At 45.0% G+C, this 21,012-nt stretch overlaps 1 protein-coding gene across 11 annotated transcripts in view; it reads left to right on the top strand.

Moving 5' to 3' along the window:
* The window catches only part of ANK1 (ankyrin 1), a 460,733-nt gene that overhangs the window by 419,338 nt on the left and 20,383 nt on the right, over window positions 1–21,012 (top strand). For 10 of the 11 annotated variants that reach the window (XM_068274645.1, XM_068274648.1, XM_068274646.1 and 7 more), the window contains 3 exons: window positions 70–153; window positions 9,223–9,375; window positions 14,625–14,765. In XM_068274645.1, coding sequence (XP_068130746.1) covers window positions 70–153; window positions 9,223–9,375; window positions 14,625–14,723 — 336 coding nt within the window. In that variant the 3' untranslated portion in view covers window positions 14,724–14,765. The remainder of the gene's footprint in view (window positions 1–69; window positions 154–9,222; window positions 9,376–14,624; window positions 14,766–21,012) is intronic. The other variant, XM_068274649.1, reaches the window with a different exon arrangement.

Here is a 21,012-nt window from a genome sequence, read left to right on the forward strand (position 1 = left end):
TATGTACAGCTTCTCTGGCCAGGCTATTTATACCATTGTGTTATGCAATAACCATGTCATTTGTTTCAGGGGAATGAAGTCCCTGACATTCCTGGGGAGCAGGTGACAGAAGAGGAATTCACAGATGAGCAGGGGAACATTGTCACAAAGAAGGTTGGTGTGCCATCCTTCTGTTCATTTGTCTTTATGTTGTTTTATCCCTGTGGCTCAGATGGGCTCACAAGGTCAGTTCATGTCTGGCTATGAGAATGTAGAATATCTGAAGAGATGTAGAATGGGTATGGTGATAATGGGAATCCAAGGGACTGCTGTACCTAAGGCAGGGGTCTCACACTCGCGGCCCGCGGGCCATTTGCGGCCCTCGATACAATAATTTGTGACCCGCGCCGGCAAAAGCTTCCTTATAGTTCGCTTCAGTGCTCCCAAGTAATCCGCCGCATCCCTGCCTCTAAACAAGGGCTGCAGAGCCCCCAAATCGCCCGGGGGGCAATCCGCCGGCATTTCCTGGAAGGGGCAGAGCTTTCAGCTTCAGCTCTGCCCCTCCTGATGTCAATCGCCGCACGGATCGCCGCCTCTCTCTGCCCCTCTCTGTGAAGGAAGAGTGAGGGGCGGGCAGAGGCGGTGATGCGCCACGATTGTCGTCAGGAGCTCCCAGGAAATGCCATCGGATTGCCCCTTGGGCGATTTGAGGGCTCTGCAGCCCTCGTTTTGCAGCGGGGACACGGCGGTTTACTTGTAATGGGAGCACTGAAGCGAACTATAAGGTAAAATAGGCAGAATAGTTCGCTTCAGTGTGAAATTGATTTTGAAATAAAAATGGGACGGGGGGGGGGGGGGAATGGCGGGGGAGGGGGGTTAGAGCTCCTGATTGGGAAATTCCTTATGTGGCCCAGCCTCATCCTGACTTTGCCTCCTGCGGCCCCCAGGTAAATTGAGTTTGAGACCCCTGACCTAAGGTATCTGAGTCAACCCACTCCCTGGTGACTGGCTGCCCCTGTTATTACCGGCAAATTCCCCCAATACCATGGATTACCAGAGTTTCACCATTGTCCCCATCCACATCTCTAATCTGATTATGTAGAACATTGGAAATGATTTCAAGTGCAGCCCTTTAAACAGAACGATGAATATTGCTACTAAATATAACCTGTAGGAAGACAAAACAGATACTACCTTTCCCGTGAGTTTACAGCTTGCGTCTGGCCCTCCTCGTCTTAAAGGTGCCAATTAACGGTACAATATTTTCCTCAGATGCGATCTTTTGACGCAATATTTATGATCGAATTGTACAGAAAACAGTGCAGTGTTTAGTGAAAATCGATGTGAAACGATTCTTTCAGATGGATGGAATTTTCTGTTCCAAGTGACCAAAGTTGGATTTTTACGATCATATCTAAAGAGAGAAAATGTCCTAATCGACCTGTTTATGGTAACAATCGATAATTACAAAATTGTACCGTTGATGGCCACCTTTACTCTGAAGGTTTCTTCTCTGCAGACACCACTGCTATAGCACTTTGAGTACAGTTGCAGGCGTGCGGTTTTAATGAGAATTTATGAAAATGCATGCGATTTTAATAGCAAACTTTCACATCCAACTTTTAATTTCCATAGCAACATGACATCACTTGGACTACACAGGAAACAGGAGGAAGCATGTTCAATGGGAAAATGGATGCATTTTTTCACATTGAGAATCCAAAAATACGCAGTACATGCAAATTGCATGCAGAGCAAAGTGTGGTGCAAAAATCTGCATCAAACCTGGGGGGGGGGGGAGGGGGTTGCATAGGAACTGATTACAAAAAAACACATTTAATAAAAGCTACTCCATTGAAACTGCTTGGGTGTCGGTACTAATGCAAATTTTCACAATGCAAATTCGCAGTTAGTGGCCCTTATAGTGAGGAAGTTAGGCGATTAGGAAGGGGTTTGGCGTAGAGGTTAGGGTCAGGCAAATTTATTTATTATTATTTACATTTTTTATTATTAATTATTATTATAAGAGAACTGTTTAGGCATTTCCCTCCCCTCCTGTCCCTATGGCTTCCCCCATGTAGAGTAATTCAGGAAGGGCTTCAAACTAAGACTAATTATTTGCTTGTGCTTCCCTGGTCTTCTGGTCTGCTCCAGTACTGATACTGCATGGTCTGGTCCAGTTAGTCATGTGATTGTCCCAAATATAGATACCCTTTAATGTTAGAGTGGTAAGATATTACACATAACAACCATTGTTGCTGTGTTACTTTCTAAACAGGTGTTAAAATCTCCTTTCCTCCTCACTCCTCGCATAGTTCTCATTGTCTTGTCCCTTGTACAGACAGACCTTGTGATAAAAAAAGCTAATTTGCCAAGTCTTCTCTTTTCCAAACTAGGTGGCTTTCCAATTCCAGTTTTTCTAACTTTTCATGCTTATTAAAGAGAATCTGTATTGTTAAAATCGCACAAAAGTAAACATACCAGTGCGTTAGGGGACATCTCCTATTACCCTCTGTCACAATTTCGCCGCTCCCCGCCGCATTAAAAGTGGTTAAAAATAGTTTTAAAAAGTTTATTTATAAACAAACAAAATGGCCACCAAAACAGGAAGTAGGTTGATGTACAGTATGTCTACACATAGAAAATACATCCATACACAAGCAGGCTGTATACAGCCTTCCTTTTGAATCTCAAGAGATCATTTGTGTGTTTCTTTCCCCCTGCATCTCTCATGCACTGAAGTTTCAGGCTGCTCTTTTCTTCCTGCAAACAGCTTTGTCCTTGTCTGAATTTCCTCAGTATGTGAAAGCCCAGCCAGCTCAGAGGAGGATTTATCCAGCTTGTAAAAGATAAGAGAGAAGAGAGAAGCTGCCCTAATCTAAATAATACACAGGCAGTGTGCATAGAGGGGCCTGGAAGGGGGAGTTCATAGCAGAACCACAACACTGAAGAACTTGGTAGCCTTCCAGACACAGGCCGACAAGTCTGACAGGGGAAAGATACATTGATTTATTACAGAGACTGATAGTATAAAGTGCTGCAGTAAGCCAGAACACATTAGAATAGCTTTTGGAACTTGTAGGATGATAAAAAACAGGATGCAATTTTTGTTACGGAGTCTCTTTAAGACCTTCCATCCCTTTGATGAATGTATTGCCTGTTTTTGTCCTTCCTGTAATGTGGTGCCTAAACCCAGGGCAGGGCTGAGGCAGAGGCGAGAGAGGCGCTAGCCTCAAGGTGCAGTGTAGGAGGGGGGTGCACAACTCACTCACCTATCATTCCTCTGTTGTGTTTGAAGGTGAAATTACAAAAGGGAATACATGGCAGTGACTGCAAGCCAGATAAGTAGAGATTAAGGTGTTGGGGAGGTTGGGGGCCCTGGGGCGCCTCTTACTCTAATAGCAATCAGTGTGTGACGGCTGGGGTGGGAGGACGGAGGGGCGCACTTTGGTGTCTCAGCCTTGAGTGCTGGAGGACCTTGTCCCAACTCTTCCTAAAAAAGTATTGCATTCTCCAAGTGTGACCTTACAAGTGATCTATACAAAGGCAGTAGTATACTAGAGTCTTATATTTATATTTCTTATGTTATGCATCCGGGATTTTGATAAAACATGTAGCTTTGATATCCAAGTTAGTGTGTGGATAAGTGTAATCATCCATAACTATAACACCAGCTTTTTCAAATTGCTGCAGGCATTTTAGTTCTGAGTGTTCTCTGCACAGTGCATGAGGGATAGTCAGGGTAGCACTTTTTATATGGCATCATAGAGAGGAACGTAGTTATGGGTTAGATTCCTCCAATTCCTCTTTCCAATGGTAGGGAATTACAGAACCTATTGAATGAAGGATACCAAGAGCCTAATGGTGCAGTATCATTAGGTCAGGGAAATGGGTGACAGAATGTGGGTATAAAATACTCACAAAGGTGGGTTGCAATCCTGCAACCACCGTATGCGCCTGTGTGGATAGAACCATTCCCTCTTAGGATACCGTATCCTCCTGGGTCTGGGTGGTAGGTAGCTCTCCACCTGTGTTCTTTCCTAGTCATGGAAGACCACAACTAATGCAGATTTACACCTCCGAAGAGGTGTCCGAAATAAGGGGGTGTTGGGGAGGCACCCAAAGCATGTGGTTGGAGTGGGTTTTTTACACCGAAAACAAAAAAAGAGGTATCTTACCTCTGGTGATAACTCAAACCAAAACTTTGAAAATAAATCTTTAAAGGGGCACTATGGTGAAAAATTGTAAAATTTTAAATATGTGCAAACATAGACAAATAAGAAGTACGGTATGTTTTTCTCCAGAGTAAAATGAGCCATACATTACTTTTCTCCTATGTTGCTGTCACTTACAGTAGGTCGTAGAAATCTGACAGAAGTGACAGGTTTTGGACTAGTCCATCTCTTCGTAGGGGATTCTCAGCAAGGCTTTTATTCTTTATAAAGATACTAGCTGATTGCCCGGCGTTGCACGGGTAGGTATTTGGCTGGTTTCGGCTCCACCCACTCTTTCTAACCCTAACACACAATTACTCAATGACCAAGTTTGTGAGCTTTGTAGTCTTTGGCATCAATAATTTGCATTGAAATGAAAAAATCTGATGGGTTGTTTGTGGCTCCACCCCCTTTTCTGAATTTGAACCCCAGTCACCCAATGACCAACTGTACCAGGTTTGAGGCCTGTGCCAATACCAGTGCAAAAATGGTAGCAATTAAATATTCCCTTGAAAAGCAATAGGTGAAGCTTAATACACTTTTGTAGGCTCCACCCACTTTTCTGAATATTAATCCCATTCACTGAGTGACCAACTGTGCAAAGTTTAAGAACCCTCCCATTAACAGTGTAAGAATGGCTGCAGTTTACATTTTCCCAGTGAAATTTGTATTTGTCTCCACCCACTGATTGCCCGGCGTTGCCCGGGTATGTATATGACTTGTGTTGGTTCCGCCCACTTCTTCTAACCCTAACGCACAAACACTCAATGACCAAGTTTGTGAGCTTTGGTGTCTTTAGCATCAATCATTTGTATATTCCCATAGAAATTAAACAAATCAGATTGGCTGTTTGTGGCTCTGCCCCTCTCCAGCATTTGAACCCCAGTCACCCAATGACCAACTGTAACAGGTTTGAGGCATCTGCTATTACCAGTATAAAAATGGCAGGAATTTAAATATTCCCCTTGAAAATCAACAGGTGAATTTTGATTGGCTATTATAGGCTCCACCCACTTCCCTGAATATTAATCTCAGTCACCCAGTGACCATCTGGGCAAAGTTTGGGAACCCTGCCATTAACAGTGTAAGAAGGCCCGCAGTCTACATTTTCCCAGTGGCATCAATAATTTGTATTTTCCTAAGAAATGAAACTGTTTGTGGCTCTGTCCTCTTTTCTAGATTTGAACCCCAATGACTAACTGTACCAGGTTTGAGGCTTGTGCCATTAACAGTGCAATGAATGGTAGCATTTTTAATATTCCCCTTTAAAATCAACAGGTGATTTTGATTGGATTTTTTAGGCTCCACCCACTTTTCTGAATATTAATCCCAGTCACAAGTAACCAGCTGTGCAAAGTTTGAGATCCCTGCCATTAACAGCGAAGAAGGGCTGCAGTTTACAATTTCCCAGAAAAATCTGTTTTTGACTCCACACACTTTTTGTAACCTTGACACACAGTCACTACCCAATGACCAATTTTGTGAGCTTTTGGGTTCCTGGCATCAAAATTGTGTGAATGGAAGCAGTTTATCCAAAAAAAGCAAATCTGATTGGCTGTTTGTGGCTCCACCCCTTTAGTGAATTTGAACCCCAGTCACTTGATGACTGACTGTAGCAGGTTTGAGGCCTCTGCCATTAACAGTGTAAGAATGACAGCAGTTTCAATATTCCCCTTGAAAATCAATAGGTGAATTTTGATTGGCTCTTGTAGGCTCCACCTACTTTTCCGAATATTAATCCTAGTCCCCCAGTGACCAACTGTGTCAAGTTTGAGAACCCTGCCATTAACAGTGTAAGAATAGCTGCAATTTATATTTTCCCGTGTAAAAAGTTAGTTGTTTTTGGCTCTGCCCACTATTTCTAACCTTGACATACAGTCACTCAATGAGCAAGTTTATGAGTTGTGGGGTCTTTGGCATCAATAAGTTGCATTTTACCATTGAAATTAAACAAATCTGATTGGCTGTTTTGGCCCACTCCCTTTTCAGAATTTAAACCCCAGTCTCCCAGTGACTGACTGTACCAGATTTGATGCCTCTGCCATTAAGAATGTATGAATAGGAGCAATGTAAATATTCCCCTTGAAAATCAAAAGGTTAATTTTGATTGGCTGCTGTAGGCTCCACCCACTTTCCTGAATATTAGTCCCAGTCACCCAGTGGCCAACTGTGTCAAGTTTGAGAACCCTGCCAATAACAGAATGGCTAAAATCAATCTAAAAAAATCAGATTGGCTGTTTGTGGCTCCATCCACTTTAGTGAATTCGGACCCCAGTCACCCAATAACTGACTGTATCAGGTTTGAGAACTCTGCCATTAACAGTGTAAGAATGGTAGCAATGTAAATGTTCCCCCTTGAAAATCAATAGGTAAATTTTGATTGGCTGTTTTTAGGCTCCACCCACATTTCTGAATATTAATACCAGTCACCCAGTGGCCAATTGTGTCAAGTTTGGGAACTCTACCATGTAAAAAATTAAGTTGTTGGCGCCGCAAACTTTTTCTAACCTTGACATACAGTCACTCAATTATCAAGTGTATCAGCTTTGGGGTCCTTGGAATCAATACTTTGTATATTCCCATTGAAAAATAAACAAATCTGATTGGCTGTTTGTGGCTCCGCCCCCTTTCTGAATTTGAACCCTAATCACCCAGTGACCAACTGTACCAGGTTTGAGGCATCTGCTATTAACAGTATAAGAATAGTAGCAGCTTAAATATTCCCTTTGAAAACCGAAAGGTGAATTCTGATTGGCTGTTGTAGGCTCCACCTACCTTCCAAATTCTTAATCTCATTCACCTAGTGACCAACTGTGCAAAGTTTGAGAACACTGCCATTAACGGCGTAAGAATGGCTACAGTTTATATTTTCCTAGTAAAATTTGTTTTTGGCTCCGCAAACTTTTTGTAACCTGGACATACAGTCACTCAATGACCAAGTTTGTGAGCTTTCAGGTTCCTGGCATCAAAAATATGTGAATGGAAGCAGTTTATCCACCAAGGAAATCTGATTGGCTGTTTGTGGCCCCGCCCCTTTTGTGAATTTTGACCCCAGTCACCCAAAGACCGACTGTAGCAATTTTGAAGCCTCTGCCATTAACAGTTGTAAGAATGGCAGCAGTTTAAATATTCCCCTTGAAAATCAATAGGTGAATTTTGATTGGCTGTTGTAGGCTCCACCCACTTTCTTGAATCTTAATCGCATTCACCCAGTGACCAACTGTGGCAAGTTTGAGAACCCTGCGATTAACAGTCTAAGAATGGTCGCAGTTTACATTTTCCCATTTAAAATGAATGGCTGAAATTTGATTGGCTGTTTTATGCTCCGCCCACTTTTCCTGAATTTGTAACCTCGGTCACCAAGTGACCAACTGTGCCAAGTGTGAGGACTCTGGCTTGTTTACTTTTACATTATTTCCATTGACTTGAATAGGTGAAATCTGATTGGCTGTTTGTAGCTCCGCCCACGTGTGCAGGGGGGCCGCGAGACCCCCAGAACATATCATCCCAGGCAGTAAGGGATCTGCATACCAAGTTTCGTTCAAATCGGTCAAGCCGTTTTTGCGTGATACACACACACACACACACACACACACACAACACACACAACACACAACACACCACACACAGCACACACACACACACTTACACACACACACACTTACACACACACACACACACTTACACACACACACACTTACATACACACACACACACTTACACACACACACACTTACACACACACACACACACACACACTTACACACACACACACACTTACACACACACACACACACTTACACACACACACACACACTTACACACACACACACACTTACACACACTTTTATATATATATATATAGATTTCCTAAAAAGTATTTAAACAATGATGCTGGCCAGCTTCCCTGCTCGCTACAGTTTTTTGGCAGTTGGACAGAGCAACTGCCATTCACTAAGTGCTTTTGAAAATAAATAAATCCCTGAGAATCCCCCATGAAGAGATGGACTAGTCCAAAACCTGTCGCTTCTGTCAGATTTCTACTACCTAATGTAAGTGACAGCAACATAGGAGAAAAGTAATTTATGGCTCATTTTACGCTGTAAAAAACGTACTTCTTATTTGTTTATGTTTGGATGTATTTTAAATTTTACAATTTTTCGCCATAGTGCCCCTTTAATGTTCATTAAATAGGTTGTTGACAGTCGACAACCTATTTTATGAACATTAAAGATTCGGATATGTTTTTGGTGTAACAATCCCTCTCCAACCACATCCTTTGGGCACCTCCTCAACAACCTAAATACCCCCTTGAATAGAGAGGAGGGTAGAGCGCTAATACTAAGACGCAAAGCCGTGGGGGAAGCAGATCCCATCCAGGCACCTATCACTTACCAGCACTTACCAGCTGTTAATTCGGTCCAGTATATGCCGGAACCAGAGGAAGACAGTGACCTTTGAGCCAGATCTAGTTGGCCGTGCATTCGTAGTAGCTCAGTACCACCACTCTTTCTCTCTTTACGCGGCATCACATAGCGATTGAACACCAGCAGAAAATAGTGTCACTGAGCTTCTGTGCATGCATAACCTACTAGATCCAGTTCAAAGATCACTCACTTTCTATGGTCAGGGCCTGTACCAGACTGAATTACCAGCTGACTGAGCCACAGAAGTAAACTGCCACCACAGTCAGTGATTGCTCAGGTGGCGGGACCTATGGATGGCCTCTGTTTCCCCTAAGCTTTTCACCTCAGTACTCCTTTAAGGGGACATAAGACTTAACTTGTTATACACAGCCCACAAGCTAGCACGTTATATGGTGGGTTGAAGGGCAGCACTTGTTACACAGGGAACATGAGGCTACACTTGATAAAGGGATGACTATGAGGCTTTACTTGTAATGTGAGGACCACAAGGCTGCACTTGTTATATGGGAGACCATGAAGCCGTGTTTTTTTATGTGGGGGGCATGAAGTCACACTTGTTATATGCAGAGCATAATGTCAATGCTGTCTGGTATCTCTTACAGATAGTGCGAAAGGTCCTGCGCAGGGTGGGGCCACCAGGGTCCACGGATTTGGGGGACAATGAGGACTTGATTATTGAGGGGACATTGCAAGAGCCAGAAGAGCTTGAGAGTGAGACTCCCAATTACCTGAAGTACGCAGTGCTGCACCGAGAGGTAAGACATCTGGATACCCTTCATATACATCCCTCATTACCATTCTGTCACTTATTTACCACAGGCGTATTGTACACTGAACAGTTGTGCCATTACAGTGCCATAGAACAGTCTTGTGTCCTCATGGATTTAGTATGCATAGATTGTAATTAACTGAACCACACAAATACAGAAAAGTTGGTTCACACATAAAAAGATGTCCTGTCCTGTCCTGTCAGTTGATATCAGTTTTGTATGTGTTTCTAAGGGTGTGTTCACACATGAAAGGTGTACATTTCTGGCCCAGTCAGGTAAAACTGATTAACATATGCAAAATTGATGCATAACTGACAGGACTGGCCAGTACTAGACTGGACCAGATATGTGCACAAATATGTGTGAACCAGGCCTGGACCGGCCCGGAAATGATGAGATTTAAGTGTGAACACATCTATAGAAACACATGCAAAACTGATGCCAGCTGTCGAAAACTGACAGGACAGTACTGGACACTTTTTTATATGTGAACCAAGCCTAACTGGTCTTTACTAGTTAAAGCTGAGCCTGTAAACGTGCTAATTGTTCTACCATTGTCTTGCATTACACAAGGTTCCTGCAGACTCAGACAGCAGCAAGAGGTGTTACAATATTATCCATGCATGTTTCACTGAATTGTACAGCTAGACTCCATTCAGTTTACAGTGCCTCTTCCAGTGCCTCCATCGCTAATAGACTAATGTTAAGTGGAGAGTTATGCTCCGCCCCATTTGCTTTTATTCACCAATCCTCGCCCAGCTCTGTCGTAACTGGTGCAAAGTCGTGTACTGCCCCTTTATGGATTATGACATTTATGAGCTGATGTTTCTCACCAGGGGAAGGAACTGCAGTTTGTACAGGCGACAGTTTTGCGCAGGTAACATATGAAGAAGGAATTTCAGTTTGTACAGGTGTCAGTTACTGTACAGGAAACAGATGGGGAAGGACCTGCAGTTTGTACAGGTGTCAGTTACTGTACAGGAAACAGATGGGGAAGGAACTGCAGTTTAAACAGGTGTCAGTTTATGTGCAGATAACAAATGGGGAAGGAACAGCAGTTTGTACAGGTGTCAGTTTAGGTGCATGTAACAGATGGGAATGGAACTGCAGTTTGTACAGGTGTCAGTTTAGGTGCAGGAAACTGATGGGGAAGGATCTGCAGTTTGTACAGGTGTCAGTTCATGTGCAGGTAACAGATGGGGACGGACCTGCAGTTTGTACAGGTGTCAGTTCAGGTGCAGGTAACAGATGAGGAAGGACCTGCAGTTTGTACAGGTGTCAGTTCAGGTGCAGGTAACAGATGGGGAAGGACCTGCAGTTTGTACAGGTGTCAGTTCAGGTGCAGGTAACAGATGAGGAAGGACCTGCAGTTTGTACAGGTGTCAGTTCAGGTGCAGGTAACAGATGGGGAAGGACCTGCAGTTTGTACAGGTGTCAGTTCAGGTGCAGGTAACAGATGGGGAAGGACCTGCAGCTTGTACAGGTGTCAGTTCAGGTGCAGGTAACAGATGGGGAAGGACCTGCAGTTTGTACAGGTGTCAGTTCAGGTGCAGGTAACAGATGGGGAAGGACCTGCAGTTTGTACAGGTGTCAGTTCAGGTGCAGGTAACAGATGGGGAAGGACCTGCAGTTTGTACAGGTGTCAGTTCAGGTGCAGGTAACAGATGAGGAAGGACCTGCAGCTTGTACAGGTGTCAGTTCAGGTGCAGGTAACAGATGGGGAAGGACCTGCAGTTTGTACAGGTGTCAGTTCAGGTGCAGGTAACAGATGGGGAAGGACCTGCAGCTTGTACAGGTGTCAGTTCAGGTGCAGGTAACAGATGGGGAAGGACCTGCAGTTTGTACAGGTGTCAGTTCAGGTGCAGGTAACAGATGGGGAAGGACCTGCAGCTTGTACAGGTGTCAGTTCAGGTGCAGGTAACAGATGGGGAAGGACCTGCAGTTTGTACAGGTGTCAGTTCAGGTGCAGGTAACAGATGAGGAAGGACCTGCAGTTTGTACAGGTGTCAGTTCATGTGCTGGTAACAGATGGGGAAGGACCTGCAGCTTGTACAGGTGTCAGTTCAGGTGCAGGTAACAGATGGGGAAGGACCTGCAGTTTGTACAGGTGTCAGTTCAGGTGCAGGTAACAGATGGGGAAGGACCTGCAGCTTGTACAGGTGTCAGTTCAGGTGCAGGTAACAGATGGGGAAGGACCTGCAGTTTGTACAGGTGTCAGTTCAGGTGCAGGTAACAGATGAGGAAGGACCTGCAGTTTGTACAGGTGTCAGTTCATGTGCTGGTAACAGATGGGGAAGGACCTGCAGTTTGTACAGGTGTCAGTTCAGGTGCAGGTAACAGATGGGGAAGGACCTGCAGCTTGTACAGGTGTCAGTTCAGGTGCAGGTAACAGATGGGGAAGGACCTGCAGTTTGTACAGGTGTCAGTTCAGGTGCAGGTAACAGATGAGGAAGGACCTGCAGTTTGTACAGGTGTCAGTTCATGTGCTGGTAACAGATGGGGAAGGACCTGCAGTTTGTACAGGTGTCAGCTCATGTGCTGGTAACAGATGGGGAAGGACCTGCAGTTTGTACAGGTGTCAGTTCATGTTCAGGTAACAGATGGGGAAGGACCTGCAGTTTGTACAGGTGTCAGTTCATATTCAGGTAACATATGGGGAAGGACCTGCAGTTTGTACAGGTGTCAGTTCATGTGCAGGTAACAGATGGGGAAGGACCTGCAGTTTGTACAGGTGTCAGTTTAGGTGCAGGAAACAGATGGGGATGGACCTGCAGTTTGTACAGGTGTCAGTTCATGTGCAGGTAACAGATGGGGAAGGACCTGCAGTTTGTACAGGTGTCAGTTTAGGTGCAGGAAACAGATGGGGATGGACCTGCAGTTTGTACAGGTGTCAGTTTCATGTGCAGGTAACAGATGGGGATGGAATTCCAGTTTGTACAGGTGTCAGTTTATGTGCAGGTAACAGATGGGGAAGGAACTGCAGTTTGTACAGGTGTCAGTTCATGTGCAGGTAACAGATGGGGAAGGACCTGCAGTTTGTACAGGTGTCAGTTTAGGTGCAGGAAACAGATGGGGATGGACCTGCAGTTTGTACAGGTGTCAGTTTCATGTGCAGGTAACAGATGGGGATGGAATTCCAGTTTGTACAGGTGTCAGTTTATGTGCAGGTAACAGATGGGGATGGAACTGCAGTTTGTACAGGTGTCAGTTCATGTGCAGGTAACAGATGGGGATGGAATTCCAGTTTGTACAGGTGTCAGTTTATGTGCAGGTAACAGATGGGGAAGGACCTGCAGTTTGTACAGGTGTCAGTTTCATGTTCAGGTAACAGATGGGGATGGAACTGCAGTTTGTACAGGTGTCAGTTCAGGTGCAGGTAACAGATGGAGCGGTTTAGGAAACACCATAACTGCAATAACTTATCAGTATCAAAATAAATAAAGAATGATAATTATTGAAACAGATAAAATATGACCACAAAACACTCCTAATGTCATTATAATATATTGCTGAAATGTGTGCAGAGATGGGAGGCTTTATCTCTGTTGCTCATAAACATTTTAATGTATTTTGAAAGAGTAATGTAAGAGTAAAAATGACACAAAATTAAAAAAAAACAAAGTATATGGCTACATAAACTGTCTGCCAGTGCTAATTGGCAAAAATGACACAGGTATGAAAATCCTTTCCCCACTGCACAGGCCGGATGATATGGTTGTGCTAGGGAGGGGGGCAGTTGGATTCACCCTATGCTCAGAGGCTCCCTGCCTGTTACTGGAGAGCCCAGTTTGTGCAAAGCAGTGCAACAACATGAGCAACTAAGAGCAACTGACAGGCCCACCCAACCCATGATGCCAAATGAGGCGTCTTTTTCAGGTGGTGGGAGTCTGGGGGCGGCACCCGCCTGGCCGTGGGTGGGTGGGGCCGCTGAGCTGGAGGGGGTAGCAGCCAGGAAGGGGGAGCAGCAGGCACAGCGGTGGGCAGGAGGGTCAGCCCCCCCACATGGGCTCCCCGGTCCGCACTCCCCGTCCAGCTTTTTGCACAGCATTTAAATTTGCAGCAAGCGGGGAAGCAATGACTCACCTTCCGTTCCATGCGTTGCGTCCCACCGCTAGCGTCACTTCCTGTAATGCTGCCCACTGTACTTCTGAAGGAAGTGACACGAGCGGTGGAACGCAGCACTGGAACACGGAAGAAGGTGAGTCATTGCTTCCCTGCTCACAGCTGACTTAAATGCTGCACAAATAGCCGGACGGGGGAACCCTAGGTGAGGGAGGGAGGTCCTACCCCCCTCCCCACCGATGTACCCGCTACTCCCCCTTCCTGGCTGCTACCCCCTCCTTGCTACCTGTACTGGGGGCAATTATACTATCCATACGGGGGGGGGACAAAAAGTCTAGAACCGGCCCTGGCAACTGATATAGAGGAAAAAGACCCTAAGGGCCTGAACACACTAGTGCACTTTTGTCTGCTTTTCAGAAATGCGTATCTTGGGCTTCCAGTTCTGACTAAATGTAATTGGAACTGGAAGGAATGTTGTTAGAAGAAAATGGTGAGCTTCTGAGAGGAACTGTCGGTATAGCATGTGTTTATTTTAAATAATTTTACTAGGTTCAGGTTCCTTTTAAGACCAGCAAAAGCAGAAGCTTGAGTTGCGGTGATTGGCCAACATGGGGGGCAGCATCTAGAAGTAGGGAGGAGTCAGCACATGCTTCTGCATTACAGAAAACAGCAGTGTGAGTGATCAGCACTACTTCTGATGTGAGGTGTTTTTGTTTTGTTTTTTTATTTTTGGGGGGGCATTAAATCATACTTGCAGCTCACACCTCTTTCTCTGTTTTACTTCTACACTGTAGATTTGTACTCTGATGCAAATACACACACAGCCCAGCCCAAAGCTGCACACACCTTGCTCTTTGAAATCATACACTTCATTTCCATCTTTGGCTCGATGGGTTGCAGCAGTGATATGTGTACATTTGCATTTTCCCTCACGCAGTTCATTGGTTTTTGCTCAGTTTACTGACCTTTGTCCTGTACTTGTTCTTTCTCTTGTTCTGTCTTATGTTTTGTGCTCAATACTCATTCTCCCATCTCTCTCTCTGTCCCGTGTATTGTCGTTGTGTATTCCTTGTCTCTCTGTATCCACGTGTACCTCTGTTGTCCATGTGTGCCCTTTTCATCTCCCCATCCCTAAAAATCCCATGTTGCTCTCACCGGGCTGCCCACGGCAGGCAGAGGACGAATTTGACTCTCTGAGGTCAGAGGTCGGAGACGGGAGGAAAGGGGCACAGATTGTGAAACGAGCCGGCACCAAACGGGTGCAGCAGTGAGACCACAAAACTGGGACGCCCAAAATACTGGGAAACGCCCAGGTAATACTATTCAGTGTGGGGAACATGCCAGGTAACCTGTTCAGCTTGTAGTACATGTGGACTAACTGGGACGCGTCTAATCAAAGCTTAACATGCACTTGTACTTCTGGAGCTAACACTGTGCAGTAAAAGAGGGGGGATACAAGACCGGAACAACCCACATTATTATACAGTGATAAAAGTGAGAAGGATATGTGCTTAGTGATATAAAACTTTTGTACTTGGGCAGCCGATTAGCAGCTCCTAATGAACTAATCCATGCTCTGTGCAAGCAGTAATATATTATACTAAGGCTGCATACTCACCTGACCTCTGTCGCCCAAGGGATCTGATCCCATCTGGGCAACAGACCAGCCACGATGCTGTACGTAAATGGCATCGCCTCTGGCTGATGACACACATGTTACTATGTGGGGGCAGATAGATGACAAGGACTTGTGACGAATCGGTTTCCGGTGCGCGGGGAAGTGGCGAGAACAATGGCACCATGCAGTGCTCTGGCGTCATATCTTTAGCGATCGTCGTTTGGCGCAACGATCCATCGTTTATAGTCCATTTATATGAGCCTTATGGTAGAGATTGTTGTCTGGAGTTGGGACATATTTTCTGCGGGGTTGGAGGTGTCCACCATATTAGGCCCCTTTATTTTTTCATAAGGTTGAAATTGGGGGATGTGTAAAGAGTACATGTTCCCTGTATTCTTAGAAACAGCCCTTTCCTCTATAAACTATTCCCCATGTGATCATTCAATCACCTGGAGCACACTCCATCAAACCTCTGACTGACAGCTAGGAATAGCCAATCAGAGAGGAGGCGTGGCTGCACAGTACACTGTTCATTATGGTTTAGCAGTAAAGGATTAAGATGAAATGGGGCCCAAGGCAAGATATTTCCACTTCCTCCTATAGTCTTTTTGGTAAGTTGAGGTGGGAGAGTGGTCAGAGAAAGTGGCAGCGGGGCCCCTTGATGCCCACCAGGCCCTAGGCAGTAGCCTAGGTTGCCTTGTGGTTGATTCTGCTCTGTTTGTTTGTAGAAATACAAATCTGCTGGTATTTCACATATATGCCTCAGGGATGAGGACCTTTCAGGAATACAGGGGCTCTTTACTGTGTACAGATTGTGATACTATCTGCTTCCCTTGTTCCCATTCCAGAGATTCTGATTATTGCATAACTACAAGTGCACTTTACTAGAAGCTAATGGGAGTTTGTGATTTTCACCCAACCCTGAAATAACACGCTAAAACCATAAGTGTTCCTGCTACCATGTAGCGGTTGGTGGACTCTAAGCCCTGCCCTATTACTAGGCCACACCCCTAACACAGACATCCTACATGTTTTGTTGACTGCTGCTGGGATGAAGAGTGGATGTGTCATTACTTATTACTGAACATCTTAGAGAAACCCCTGGGCACAGCACCATAGACATTAGAGTAGTCACCCATGGTTACAGTATGTGTGACTATTTGATGAGTCTCTAGTCATCCCCTTTACTCTACACCCAGCAAAAATGGGCAAAGAGCAGTTGGCTGTTTTTTGGGCTGATTGATTTGTTCTCGCTCATATTTTGAACCCATATTATGCCAATTTTTGCCAAATCATTATTTAGCGGCACGGATCAAAACCTTGAGTTCCTCATCATTTTCCCTCCCATTATTTTAAAAATTAGCCCTGAAATCATCCATATAGTCCCTATGAGGTACTCTGCCATGATAATCCAAGCTAGTCTCTTTTCTTGCATTCTCTAACATGTATGTCCCACATATCATGGCATTTTACTTCCGTCGCTGTCCTGTATCTCCACATGCAACAAATTCCCCCCCGCCTTGCGACATTCCCCCGCCCCTCGAGTTGTAAGTCAGGCTCTCTGGGAATGTAGTCCTCATAGTTGCATCAGCAGCGATTATTCATACTATCCATAGAAGACAGACCACTTTGGGGGTCTTATACAGAATCCAATGGGTAAGGACAACAAGACCAACTCTTCTTTCGGCCGCTTTATTTGTTTCCTTGGTTCTCGGCATAACACTTCAGTTTTCTTCTGCATATGCCTACATTTTATCAATGGTTTTCCTACTGTTCTCAGCTTCACTTCACAATGCACTATTTTATTACCGTATATATAACTAGGCGACCTAAGCCCATTTAAAAATGGGCTCTAGGTCTGTCACCGCCGCATGTCAGCGCACATGTGCCCGCCGCGCATGCACCCGCCCGCCCCTTGGCCCTATCCTCCCCTGCAAGCCGCGCGTCATTCCCCCTCAGTGTCTCTGCACATGAGCACTATGGAAAAACACACACACAGGGACATGAGACACAGGGGATTTATTAGGTAGGATGCCTTCTGCTATCACAGTTCCTATCTATCCCTTAAAGAGACTCTGAAGCGAGTCTAAATTTACTTTTTTTAACATGCAGTCATGTGAAGCAATATAACCCCTGCTAAAACGCCGCTATCCCCCTGCAAAATGAGCAGCTTTTACCCACCAAATCCCCTCCGTGGTGTCCGGGGAGCGATTACTGAAGAGGCAGAGCTTTCAGCTGCAGCTCTGCCTCTCAGTGCGTCAATCCCCGCTGATCGCCGCCTCTCCCCGCCCCTCTCAATCTTCCTTCACAGATTGACGCGCATGGAGGCAGAGCTACAGCTGAAAGCTCTGCCTCCATGAGCAGCAAAATCCACGACCAAGGAAGTCGTGGATTTTGCAGGGGGGATTTGGGGGTATAAACACCTCGTTTTGTTGCTGCGGGATAGTGGCGTTTTAGCAGCGATTATACTGAATAACATTACTGCATGTTAAAAAAGTAAATTTAGACTCGCTTCAGAGTCTCTTTAAGTTACATTCTTTTAAAGGATACCCGAGGTGACATGTGACATGATGAGGTGGACATGTGTATGTACAGTGCCTAGCACACAAGTATCTATGCTGTGTTCCTTTTTTTTATTTCGTTGCCTGAAAGAGTTAAATATCAGGTATATAAGTGGCTGAGAGCTAAAAAGGGAAATTTCTTATCAGCGAGGGTCACACTGTAGTCACTTCCTGTCTGAGTCAGGACCGAGTCAGCCACTTACATACCTGATCTTTAACTCTTTCAGGCAGAGAAAGAAAAAAAGGAACATAGCATAGTTATTTGTGTGCTAGGCACTGTACATACACATGTCTATCTCACCATGATGTCACATGTCACTTCAGGTATCCTTTAACAAATAGTTTAGGTCACTTCATTGGAAATCCCCTCCTGCCTCCACTCCCATCCCTGCGGCCACAGATTTGTCTGATTCTGCTACCTATTCTGCTCTTTATAGAAGCAATACTGCACCCTGCCTTCAGTTATTGTGTATGGCCTCATATCCTTCCTCTGGTACTGTCCCCAGACATGGTCCCTCACATCTGTGTAATATTTCTATATTGTCCCTCTTGATTGTGTCTCCTGCTACTTTTTTCTCTGATATTTACCCTGACTTCATCTCAGTTATGTTCTGAATACTGACACTTAAACATCAAACACTGATTCAGGTAATGCTTTTAATCACTAACTGTACGTAGTTTATTGCAGACGTTAAAGTGGACCTGAACGCTTGCACAGCACAGAAGGAAAACATAGAGAGTTTAGCCTAATTCCCTCTCATCTGTGACTAACTGTAATTTTATCTCTCAGCTGTGTCAGCTCAGGAATCTCCTCTGCCATGGCAGAGCAGCTAATTTGTAAACAAAGGATGTTAAGCCTATGTCTGCTTCTGTGAAAGTAGGAAGTAGACTCACTGCAGATTTATTGCAGAAGTTCTTTAAGCTGTAACTAATAAATGTTTTTTTAAAGGTTGTTATGCTGTTGCTTATCTTTTAAAGCAGAGGGGAAGTTCTGGGCTCAGGTTTTAAAGTAAAAATAACAGAAGAGGAAAAAGCGAGTGCACACCTGTGCCTTTAATGCCTAGTATCACTTTCATCAGCGGTGCAACATCCGGATAAAAGAACAGTGCTAATTAGGGCATCATGTGAAGGAAAAGAGCGATCCAGGAGCAACTCACCATGTTAAGCTTCAATAAAACTTCATCAACTTTAATACATTTCTTCCATAAAATACATCAGTGGCATAAAGACAAACAAACCGCATATACTTAGCATTCAGGAGGCAGCATTTGCTTTATGCCACTGATGTATTTTATGAAAGAAATGTATTAAAGTTGATGAAGTTTTATTGCAGCTTAACATGGCGAGTTGCTCCTGGATCTCTCTTTTCCTTCACACGATGTTCAGGTTTGAATGTAAGCCTGTGACTGACTGTGCAACCAGAGGCTACCCTGATCTGCTGCTGGCCGGGACCCCCCTCTTTACCTTCGTGGCAGCGCTCCCCTCAGTGTATAGGTTCAGCTGCACTGTGTAGGTGCTGGTGGGCTCGCACCCACCAGCTGTAGCACAGAACCAAGCGCTTGTGCATGGAGGAAAAGCCGTGCAAATCTGAGGGCATGGGTGACATGTTGACCGCATTCGTTCACAGTGCGGCCTGGAGTGATCTTTGACTTTTATGTTGAAAATTGCTTAGAGAGTCCCGGCGCAGCACAGGAGGAGTGTTGGGAGACTGGCGAAGCCTCGACCTACAAAAGTTGTAGCTATTAAGGTTACAGGTGCCCTTTAAGGCGGACCTGAACTTAGAACTTCCGCTCTGCTCTAAAAGATAACCTTTAAAGAAAAAAACCTCTTTGTTACAACGAATACAAATCCTGCAATAAATCTGCAGTGTGTCTACACCAGACATAGGGTTAACATCCTGTGTTTACAAATTAGCTGCTCTGCCGAGGCAGCCAGCTGACATGGCTGAGAGATCAAATTACAGTGGTGATTAGTCACAGATGAGGAGGGATTAGACAGGCTAAACTCTCTAAATACATAAAAGGGCGTATTTTTCTGTTTTCCTTCTGTTGTGTGCAAGAGTTCAGGTCCACTTTAATTTTTCTCTTCAGGCATGATAAAGAACTGGATCATAACTATGTATGCACACAGGATGTACAGTTACTCATTAAAGGTATTACCCAGATGAACATTTGTTGGTTAGATCTCTGCCTATCTGCTCCACGGCTTACAGCAGACCGTATGTCACTTGCCTATCCTGATCGCAGCTATTCTGTCACCTCCTTCCCTGTACAGAAGGAAATCTGAGCCAATCTAGGGAAAGGATCTGTACTGCATGTTCCCTGACCTGTCTTCTCTCACACTGATATGACTGGTGTCCTCCTGCAGCATGATCCTTGTTTACTGTGTAGCCTTTATTAATCCTGCGTTCTTCCAGACTGAATTGTCCTCTGCTAACAGTCACGTTCTCATAGCTAGGAGATTTCCATCCTAAACTGAAATGTTTGTAACCTGAAATTGTTTTATGTTACTGTATTACTTTACGTCCATCACAGTCCTATTCCACTGCTAGAGGCGAATTACGATGAATTGCCAGTTTTTCCAACAATGCAATTATTATACATGCTAAATGTAGTCCAACTGACAGGAAATGCATATGATTGGTCTAGTTTCAGCCTGCATAGAGATTCCGGTAATATTTGCCACAAGTCGTTAAAGGGAATTAAAAGTGAGAGGGATACGGAGGCTGACATATTTCCAGTGCAGGATTTACTATAAGGCACTGTAGGCAGTGCCTGCAGGCGCCTGATGATGGAAAGGCGGCTCACGTCTCTTCCCTAGGGCCTCCCTCCCTCCTTCCCTATGCAGAGTTCCTAGCAGAGTGTAAATGAGAGGTTACTTGCCCTGCTCCTGGCATTCCACTGATGAGATCTCCCCTCAGCCGGGGCAGCACTAGTTACTTAATTCTGAGGGTACCTAAGCCTACCTAATGCTAAGGGACACCTGTAGCTACCTATGATGAACAGGGGAAGTAAGGGGGAAGTGACTGCTGGGCCAGCACATTTGCAGTGCAGTTCGGCAGGGTTTGTAGGTTCATGGAGGGTGAAGTCTATAGGGTGCCAGGACACAGTGCAGTTCCTAGGCTAAATTGCACCCAGGGTGAGGGTGTAAAAATTGCGCCCCCCCCCCCCCCCGGAGCAGGGTATGGGTGCCCGCAGTATAGGTTAGCCAGGTCTAGTTGCACTTAGTATAGGTCCCCCCAGTATAGGTAGCCAAGAATAGGCACACCAGGCATAGGTGAGCCAGTATAGTTGCCCCCGGTATAGGTTAGCCAGGTAGGTGCCTCCAGTATAGGTAGCCAGTATAGTTGCCCCCAGAATAGGTTAGATAGGCAGGCGCCCC

Source organism: Hyperolius riggenbachi, chromosome 3 (genome assembly GCF_040937935.1).
Source record: "Hyperolius riggenbachi isolate aHypRig1 chromosome 3, aHypRig1.pri, whole genome shotgun sequence".
NCBI lineage: Eukaryota > Metazoa > Chordata > Amphibia > Anura > Hyperoliidae > Hyperolius > Hyperolius riggenbachi.